The following is an 11,114-nucleotide window of genomic DNA, read 5'->3' as shown; positions in this document are numbered from 1 at the left end:
CTACAAAAAGTTAAATGGCACCACCTGAAAGGACCATTTTCTAATACCTTTCGTTGATCAAATGTTAGATAGGTTGGCTGGCCAGTAGTACTATTGGCTCCTTGATGGTTATTAAGGGAAGACTGCGTTCACTTCCTATATGGTATGTAGGTGTTCAAGAGCATGCCATTCGGCTTGTGCAATGCCCTAGCCAGATTTCAGAGATGTATGATTGAAATCTTCAATGATATGGTGAATGATTTTGTTGTAGTGTTCATACATGACTTCTCGGTGTTTGGTGAGTCTTTTGAACTTTGTTTGACTAATATTTATAGAGTTTTTCCTATGTGAAGAGACCAATATGGTGCTGAATTGGATGACGTATCACTTTCTGGTTAGAGAGGGAATTGTGTTGGGCACAAGATCTCCAAAAGTGAGATGGAAGTGGAAAAAAGCTAATGTGGTAGTTATTGAGAAGTCGTCACCTCCCATCACTGTGAAAGGAGTGTGAAGCTTCCTCGGAAATGTTGGTTTCTACAGGAGGTTCATCAAGGACTTCTCTAAGACTGCAAAACCTACGTATAGCCTCTTAGAGAAACAGATGAAGTTTATATTTGATGAAAAGTGTGTCCAGACATTTGATTTGCTAAAAAAGAAGTATATTGAAGCTCCCATTTTGATTGCTTCGAATTGGGAGCTTCCATTTGAGCATATGTGTGGTGTCAGTGACATAGTAGTTGGGGCAGTGCTAGGGCAGAAAAAATGTAAGATATTCCACTCCATCTATTAAGCAAGAAAGACACTTGATTCAACTCAATCAAACTATACTGTTAATGAGAAGGAGATGTTGGCATTAGTGTTCACATTTGACAAGTTCATATCATACTTGGTGGGAACAAAAGTTATAGTATGCATTGATCATGGTGCAATCTTGTATTTGTGTAACAAGAATGATGCAAAGACAAGGTTGATTAGGTGGATTCTGCTTTGCAAAAGTTTGATCTAGAGATAAGAGACAAGAAGGGAACTAAGAACCAGATAGTTGACCATGTGTCCATACTGGAGGATTCAACTCATGTAAAGAATGAGGGGCGGATTCATGAAGAGTTTCCTGATGATCAATTTCTTGCTTAGGATATTGCTTTAGTTCTTTGGTATGTTTATATTGTGAATTTTCTAGTGAGTGATTTGTATCCATTTGGGGCCTCGACATATCAAAACAGAGAATAAAGTATGATGCACACTTCTATATATGGGATGAGCCCTTCATATTCAAGAAAGGACCTGATCAGATTATGACAAGGTGTATAGCTAAACAAGAGGTGACACAAGTGTTGGAGAGTTGTCACTCTTCACCATATGATTGACACCATGGAGGCAAACGAACTGCAGATAAGGTATTGCAATCTAGTGTCTTTTGGCCTACTCTATTTAAATATGTTGCTTTGTTTGTAAAAGTTTGTGGTTAGTGTCAAAGGATAGCACCATTTTTAGATTGCATGAGATGCCATTGATAAACATAATGGAGGTTGAGATATTTGATTTATAAGGGATAGACTTAATGATACCATTCCCATCATCCCATGGTAATCAATACATCCTAGTCGTAGTGGACTACGTCTCTAAGGATGCGGTGGCACTACAATCTAATGAAGAAAAAGTGGCTGTGAAATTCATCCGGAAACACATCTTCACCAGATTTGGAACTCCAAAGGCTATGATCACTGATGGAGGTATGCACTTTATTAATAATTTAGTGCATAATCTGTTAGCGAAATATAGAGTGAGACACAAAGTGGCTATAACATATCATCCATAAACTAGTGGGCGGCTGGAAGTGTCAAATAGGGAGGTCAACCAGATCGACAAAAAGACTATGAATGACCAAAGAATATATTGGGCTATCAACCTAGACGATGACTTGTGTTCATATCGTACTGCATACAAGGCACTGATAGGAAATTCTCCTTATCGAATGTTGTTCGGAAAAACTTATCACCTACCAGCTGAAATGGAGCATAAGGCATATTGAGCAACCAAAAAGCTGAATCTGGATGTTGAGTTAGCTGGAAGGAAGAGAAAAATAAAGCTACACAAATTAGAGGAGTTCAGGTTTCACACCTATGACAAACCTCATGTGTCTAAGATTTAGCTCGTTTTGAGTAAATACATATCGGATGCTCTTTTGATCCGTGAATATGTAAACATGAACACCATATAAGTAGTGGCGCCATATCTTCAAGGCAAACAGTACTGAAGCCAATTCTAAGTCATGAGTTGGATTTTTCTCATTAACCTTCAAAAGTCTGGAGGCATAAGTTGTCACATTTCCATTCTGCATCAACACATAGCCCAAACCAACTCTCGATGCATAACAGTACACCACAAAATCTTGAGTACCCTCTAGTAAGGTCAAAACTAATCTCTTTTTCAATTCCTGGAAGTTTTTCTCACAAGCTTCATTCCATTGAAACTTGATTATCTTCTGAGTTATCTTGGTCAAAGGAGACGGTATAGACGAAAACCATTCAACAAATCTCCTATAATACCCAGCCAAACCCCAAAAACTCCTTATATCTGTTGGAGATGTGGGTTTAAGCGAACTCTAAACTGCTTCTATCTTCTATCTATCAACTCTAATACCATCACCGAAAAGTATATGGCCCACTAATTCCAAAGACCTAAACAAAAACTCACACTTTGAGAACTTGGAATATAGTTCCTTATCTTTGAAAGTCTGTAGAACAATCCTGAGGTGACTAGAATAATCTTCTTCATTTCTTGAATAAACCCGTATGACATCAACAAAGACGATGACAAACAGATCTAAATAAGGTTAGAAGACTCTGTCCATCGAATCCATGAATGTTGCAGGCGCATAGATCAACCCAAAGGACATAACCAAAAACTCATAATGCACATACCTGGTTCTACAAGTTATCTATAGAATATCACATTCCCTAACTTTCAACTAATGGTAGCCTGATCTAAGATCAATTTTCGAAAAGCATGAAGCACCCTAAAACTAGTCGAAAAGATCATTTATCCTTGAAAGAGGATATTTATTCTTGATAGTCACCTTATTCAATTGGCGGTAGTCTATGCACATCCTAAGGGAACCATCATTCTTTCTCACAAACAAGACCGAAGCTCCCCAAGGTGAGACACTTAGTCGGATAAAACATATCTTCAATTGGTCTTTTATTTCTCTTAATTCTAGTTGTGCCATTATGTATGGTGAAATAGATATAGGACGAGTATCTGGGATGATGTCAATGCCAAAATCTATCTCTCTTTTAGGAGGGATGGGTAGATCATCACGAAAAATTTCTAGAAACTCTTTCAATATAGGAACTGACTAAAGGAAAGGTACTTCAGCACTTGAATCATTAACTCGGATTAAGTGATAGATACACCCTTTTGAAACTAACTTTCTCGCCTTAAGGTATGAAATAAAATGACCATTAGGCACTACTGAACTACTACTCCACTCTATGAATGGCTTGTTAGGAATTTGGAACTTGAAAAATCGATTTCAAAATCTATTGACGCATAACAGGTGCATACCCAAAATGATATTAAAATCTACAATGTCTAACTCAACCAGATCAACCATGGTATACTTGTAATTGATGGAAATTGAACAATCATGATAGATTTTTTTCGCTAGAATAGACTCCCTAACATATGTGTAAACACAGAAGGGTTCACAAAGTTTTTCAGGAAGCATCTCAAACTGATTTGCAACATAAGGAGTTACAAAAGATAAACTTTCTCCTGGGTCTAGTAAGCATAAACATCAAAAGCAAATAATTTGATCATACTCGTGACAACATTTGGATAATTCTCTTGCTCTTGGCGGCTAGTGATTGCATAGAGATGGTTTGCCCCTCCGCCAGTACCAAAAGTGGCTCCTCTAGGTGCAGCCCTGTCTGGTGGAGCAACTGATGAGAATTAGTCTTTATTGCCCATATTAAAAACTCCTTGTTTATTTTTGAGACACTCTTTCATGTAGTACCCCTCTTGGCCGCAGTTGAAACAGCCCGAATGACCATCACGACACTTACCAGCATCGATTCAACCACACCTACCACATGCAAGATCCCAACTACCTCCTTGTGTCATAGTACCTTGAGAGTGAGCTGATTTAGCCTTACAATTTTGCTAATTCTAGACATTGTGCTCACCTTTGTTTCTGGGCGCGGGTGCACTAGAAGATGATGGTGCTTCCCCTTTTTATTGCTGAAATTGTGGTCAACCTTATGTTGACCAGACTCGTCCCATTCTTAGTTTTCTTGTTCCTATACTCCTCTATGTCCCTCAGCTTCTGCTCTTCAACTTGTTGTACATAGACCATTAACCTTGAAATGTACATGTCCCCAATCAACATTGTTCCCTTCCTTCTTTGCTTGATGCACAACCCAAGCCAGAAACAAAAAACCTCATCCTTCTCCTCATATCCTTAACCATCTCAGGAGCATAGCGAGACAATTGGGTGAACTTCAACCCATATTCATGCACACTCAAGGAGTCTTATTTAAGAGTAAGGAACTCCCGTACCTTTGGTTCTTTCAGTTCCCAGATAAAGAAACGCCCCAAGAAAGCTTCCTCAGAGCAAACCCAACACGAAGGTGGTGCATCCTTATCTCTGCGCTCCTTCCAACGATCAAACCAAGTTCTAGACACAGTTTAGTTGATATAAAGCTAACTCAACTCTCTCATCACCAACCACATGCATCACATCTAAAACCTTCTTCAACTCTTCCACAAAGTTTTTCGGATCCTCGGTAGTGCTCGAACCAGTGAAGCTTGTGGGATTCATCCTGAAGAATTCCCAAATCCTTGAAGTGTCAGCCCCTTCTTGTCGTTCTACTCTTTGTTGCCCGACTTGGTTGGTCACAGCTTGACTCAATATTCGGATAGCCTCACAGAACTCAACATTCATAACCACCCCTTGAGGTTTCTTTTCAGGAGCATTAGGTAACTCCTGTTCCTCGGCTTCTACATTTCTCCTAGTTGGACGACCTTTTACATCTCTTCGTGGAGAAATTATTATCTGTAACACGTACAAGCAAGAATTAGAGAGAGACTTTTAGAGATGAACTCTAATGTACGAAAGAAATATGAAAGAAGTGAGAAATTTCTAAATGTTGTAGCCTCCTAATCATAGATATGGCGCGCTTCACACCGATGACTAAGACTCTACAAACACAAATTCATAGACTACCTAGGACTCTTGAACTCTATGCTCTGATACCAAGTTTATCATGCCACAAGCCTATACCCTGGACGTGGTCCGCACCTAATGATCATTGTTGGACTTAAGTGAACCCTTGGCTTAACTTACTTAACTCAGTGAAAGACTTAAACACAAGAGATAACTCAAACTTAAAAATAATACTTAGCCAAACTGGCAACTCAAGTCTTATCGTTTACAAGTAAAATAAAACGACTAAAGAACTAACTCCATCTGTCTATGAAATCTCTATAACTACTTTGATGAATGTTGGAACAGACCCCACAACATTCTGAAATAAAAAGACTAGAAAGCATAACAAGGATCCTCAAGGAGGCTTACCACTAATTATGGAGCTCAATTGGATCAACGAACTGCTTTGTGTTGATCCTAGTTACCTGCGTCTGCATCATAAGACGATGCAGGCCAAATGGCATCAGTATGTTGAATGTACGAGTATGAGAGTTGGAATTCTAAACACAACTATAAAGCTTTAAAGGAGTAAGAATGAACTTACCTTGGCTCTGCTCAACTCATGAAATAACAACTCAATATAAAGAAATAAGGAAATATGCAAAATAAAGAGAGCTTGTAAAATAGTGTAAACACTTAGTTAATTAAAGATAAAAAAATAATAAACTCAACTTTACTTATATATAAAATACATATAATTTCTGTGGGAGATTCTATAACCGACAACCATCACTATGAGTCTAAGTGATTGTACAACGTATTACCTCACGTTGCAAAAGGATCGTTCTAAACCTCGCCATCGGTATAGAATGTGAACTATTAAGTAGCTCTACTAGTCTATGCTAAAAAGTATGATCTTTTATCTGTCCATGATGGCTACATGATTCATGGAAACTTGAGTTAATATGAACTCGCATCACCATATCAGTGCTCATACTACTCCCAAAATACTCAGCTCATATGTTTTTAAAACAACTTCTTCTATAGTTTGAGATAATTTCTCAAACTTAGTTTCAAAAGCTTTCTTGGAAATCATAGTTTCCTTTTTTTCTTTTACTAAAACTAGTCATAAGCACAATGGAATTCTAGCTTCATTTCTTTCTCAAAAGTTTGAAAACAATTTGTTTAATCTTTTAAGGACTAATTAGTTCCCTTATAACTCTTGAAAATTTAACTCAACTCTTTACTCTTTGCTCAGCTCATTGCTTGAACCTTAAAAAAAAGTTAAAATGTTTGATTAAGACTCTTGAATTCTTTAGGAACTTACTTTGACTTGTTTCTTAACTTTTAGACTTGACTCTAAACTTATATGACCTTGATCTTAACTTCCCTTGAATTAGATTAAGGAGTTAAAGGATCATGATCTCATGTTTATGGATGATTTCATGATGTTTAGATATACTTTAGAGTGTTGGAATCAACTCGGAATACTAGGTACATCACTTAGGAACTAGCACGAAAAGATGGGGGAGAAATGGGATATCCAGGTGACCCTGGAACTTTGAGAGCCACGGGGCGCCAGAGTCTGTTAGAGGAGCTCTCATAGGCACGATGCCCCAGGTTGTGTCAGACGGATTTTCGTACTTTTCTTCTCTGATTTTCAAATCTAAACCTCCCAAACTTCCATGGATATTCCCCCAAACACTTAGGATCACTAAATACTAAATACCCAATAGTTTGGACTCGTAAAACATCCTGAAAACACGAATCAAACAACCAAAGGTATACCACAACTCAACAAACAAGAATTTAACGATTTTTCAAGAAATTCAATTTTCATAATTTAACCTATTCTAATTGCGATGAATTAAACATATTGTTGTGTGGGTGGAAGAACCCATCATATAAAGATCTCACATACTTGAAAGGGATCACCCCCGACAAAACTCACTCAACGATCTAGGTGAAACCTTGGTCTTTTCTCATTTTTCCTTCTTCTTTGCTCTTTTCTCCCAAGCCCTAAGTATATTAAATCTTCTAAAAACTGACTTAAGGCTTAAATTTTTCCCTAATAAACCCTTAAAACAAATTATAAAATAGTAGGGTGAAAATACTTCTTTACCCTTACTAAAATCCAGATTGGATTTTCCTCAATCCAATAGCCAAACTTCTGATAGGCATATATCCCTCATACAATATCGTAATTTTGCAAACTTGACGATTTTGGAAAGATGTCATCAAGGTCTTCCCAACCATATAATAACTTTCCCTAAATCATCCTGAGCTAGAAGTTATGGCCGTTTGAAAATGACCAAAAACCTACTTTTAAAATCTGGAAATTTTCCAGATTTCTCTTTTATATCCAAAAATGATTGTCCTTGGTTTCCTAGTTTATTCTTAGTTATTTCAAGTTATGAGATGTAACAATATCTTCTTTTTGGGAACATTCGCCCTCGAATGAGAATTTCTCCACTAAACTAAGGTTAGTAACGTCATTTCAGCACTCAACCAACAAAAGCAAGTAATACATGCTTACACATAGTCATATAATGTGCTAAGAAGAGAACTTAGTACCTTGATATGCATTCTCTTCGTATTTAAAGAGATGTGGATATCTCCTCTTCATATCATCTTCAGTTTTCCAAGTTGCTTCTTCAACAAACTTATTCCTCCAAAGGACTTTGACTGATGCAACTTCCTTTGTTCTAAACTTGTAAACTTGATGATCCAAAATTTGAACAGAAATCTCCTCATAGGATAAGCTATTCTTAATCTCAACATTCTCAGTTGGTACAATTAATGAAGGATCACCCTAACATTTCTTCAAATATCAAGGTCCAACAAAGTATTATAAAAGAAAATAATCCTTATGACTCTTGATTTGGGCCACAATAGGATTATTTGATAGCAGATTAATTTCATAATCCTCTTTCACAGTTTCCTAAAGATCAAGAGTCTCCAAGTAAGTTTTCATTCTCACAGCCCATAATTGATAGTTCTCACCATCAAACATAGGATGAGTCATTCATGATAAATTATTTTCAGAATTCATTTTTCTAATCACAGGTCCCTCAAGAAAAAGGCTCTTGATACCAAATTGGTGGTTTTAATAAAGAAATTAAGAAAATAACAGAGAATGACTTTGAGAGAAAAATATTGTAGTATTATCAAAGGAAATTATTTCATTAATAATCCACAGACTTGCATTTATAGATATAGTTCCTAACTAAACAACAAACTCCTAAATATAAGTCAAATAGAACTCTAATAACATAATTTTAAAATCCTAAAAGTAGCTAATTATTTATTTCTGCAATATCTGAGACATATTTTCAACAGATAGGATATCTTCATAAGTTAAAAGTGATTTTGTTGAACAAAAAACAAATATAATTTTACTAAAATATTCTCATAAATTTTGTTACCATCCAAGAAACTAGCTAATAAAAAAGTAATTTAACAGTTTTATTCTAATATATGTAGAAGCTAAATGGATTATGAATTGACAACGTTAATCATGTGCATGATTATACAAGATTACATGTCATGGTTCTTGGATTTATCGTGTGCATATATAGTAGTTGCACGTTCCATCATACTTGAGCTCATTTGATCGATCACTAATTAGTTTAGTTACTATTACTCATTAATTTCCATCATTGTCACTAATGACAACTTAAAATTGAAGTGCAATCTATCAAAAAGTTGTATTATCACCTAATAATAAAGATTCAGAAATTATTTTTGGTAGACCTTGACGGATATAAAATAAATATATATAATAGTGAGAAGTCATGTCAAAAATAATAAAAAAGATTTTAATAATAGCGATAAAAAATAATAAGTGAATCAAAGAAAACATATCAAATAATACTAATATCGAAGAATAATATAAAGACAATTAATATATAATAACAACATTGATAAGTAAACTAGATCGATAAGACTCAACTACATACTAACTTTCTACTCCATCCTCGTCCTCAATGTATAGCTTCTTATTCATGATTATGTCCTTGATGAGTGGCAAATATATTCATATCCTATCAAATCACTTCGGCTCAATACTTTTTCGACATATCTCCTTAGTGGATCTTCAAACTTTACTAACTTCAACAAACTCAAAAATCATATATGAAATCACTCAAAGACTCAACGTTGTTTGTGAGAAAATTTATGTAGAAGAACAAAAAAATCGATGTAAAAACTTAAAAGGGATCTCTTTATTTATAACTAGCGATTTGATTTAAATAAATGCAAATTCACCTGTTCAGAACAGGCATAGTGTCTTTTGAGGAAGGAAGTATCTATCCGGAAGGAACATAAATTAATTAATGAGACTGGCAAAGAAATTTTGTCTAAAAAATTATCAATAAATTATTTTGTATGCTAATTGCGAGTGACAACAACATAATGAGCTCAGTGTGTTCATGGTCGACTCAATAAGTTTAGGGGCCTAAAGTCAAATTTTACAAAAAGAGGTCCTATTGTTTTTAGTTGACAAATATAAATTGAATAATTATAACATATTCAGTGTAATCGTAAAAATGAGGTTTGGATAGACATGATATGTGTAGACATTATGAAGTAAGAACGCAAATAATGTAAATTTTCAATAAAATTATGTAATATAAAGTTAGAATAATAAAACATGAAATTTGAATAAGACACCAAAACAAGTTTGATTTTTTTATAAATAAGAAAAGGCACAAGTACCCCCTAGACTATGGCCGAATTTTCACAGACACATCTTAACTAAACTAGGGTCTTATTACACCCCTGGACTTCTTCTTTTTTTTGTAATTTTATACACCTTTTGTCTTACATGGCATATTCCATGAATCCACGCAATTGAGACGGTGGGAGATATTTGGATGCCACGTAAGCCAAAAAGGTGCACAAAATGACCAAAAAAATATGTCCGGGGGGGGGAGGAGGAGGGGGAGAGAGGGGGGTAATAGGACCTTAATTTAGTTAATGTGTGTCTCTGTGATTTCGATCATAGTCTAGAGGGATACTTATGCGTTTTTCCTTATATAAACACATAATAATAAACTTTACATAATGTAGAATGTTTTAGCATTTGAGAGACTTCACAATATTCAACAATGAAAGAAAAAGAAAAAAGTAAAAGGAGGATAAAGAGAAGTAAATACAACACAATATTGTTGGTTCATGATAATCGTCAGAATATAAATGAGCTAGACGATAAATTAGATAGTCACATGTGAAACTAGAAGGGATACTACAATTAATTAGTCACATAATAATCTAAAAAAGATACTACAATCAACTACATAATATTCATTTTCTCAATAATAACTTCTATACAATTTTCTTCTTCATATTTATCAATACATGATATGCATCTTTGGGAGAAAATAGGGGGTCTAAAAAAATTGGGGCAACAAGCGATTACTTTAGTGGCCTTATGGTTGAGACGGCCCTGAATGTGTTTAACCCCTTTAGGGGTGTACATGACCAGGTTGGTTCGGATTTCTCAAATGTCAAACCAAACCATTTGTGTCGGATTTTTTAATTTATAAACCAAACCAAAATAATAAACCACGGATTTTTTAACTTTGGATTTTTTGGGGGGGTTTCGGATTTTCGCATTTTTTAGATAAAGTATTCATACAAACATATAATTTACTTGTACTTCATATGTTTCTTTAGTCCTACCAAAATACAACTATCTAAGTTATTTCTCAAGAAAATAACAAAAAATATGATATGATTAATGACACTAAAATATTCAACAAAAAAAATAATAATAAAATCGCGTAAAAAAAACATTACAAATTAATAAGTCATAATGAAATTGATCATAATTTAAAGTACTAAATCAAGCTAAAATAAGTTTAGTAAGTATTAGTTGAATAACTAAATATTAAAAGAAAGTAAAATTAGATCATGTATTTTAGTTGTCTAAATCTATGTAACACTAAAAAATAAATATTCAATATAATTGTCATTCTTAGTTTTG

The 11,114-nt window shown here is 34.8% G+C and overlaps 1 protein-coding gene across 1 annotated transcript; it reads right to left on the bottom strand.

Annotated features, from left to right (window-relative positions):
- Positions 1-1,883: 1,883 nt before the first annotated feature.
- LOC138348947 (uncharacterized) lies at positions 1,884-5,988 on the bottom strand. Its single transcript, XM_069298555.1, has 6 exons — positions 5,953-5,988; positions 4,730-5,035; positions 4,540-4,635; positions 4,239-4,387; positions 2,150-2,519; positions 1,884-2,045 (listed from the first exon to the last, which is right to left on the bottom strand). Exons 1-6 carry the CDS (start codon positions 5,986-5,988, stop codon positions 1,884-1,886), a joined length of 1,119 nt encoding a protein of 372 aa, XP_069154656.1.
- Between the last annotated feature and the right edge of the window lie 5,126 nt (positions 5,989-11,114).

Source organism: Solanum lycopersicum, chromosome 5 (assembly GCF_036512215.1).
Source record: "Solanum lycopersicum chromosome 5, SLM_r2.1".
Lineage (NCBI taxonomy): Eukaryota > Viridiplantae > Streptophyta > Magnoliopsida > Solanales > Solanaceae > Solanum > Solanum lycopersicum.
The sequence above is the reverse complement of the archived record's forward strand: the minus strand, read 5'-3'. Positions and strand labels throughout refer to the sequence as shown.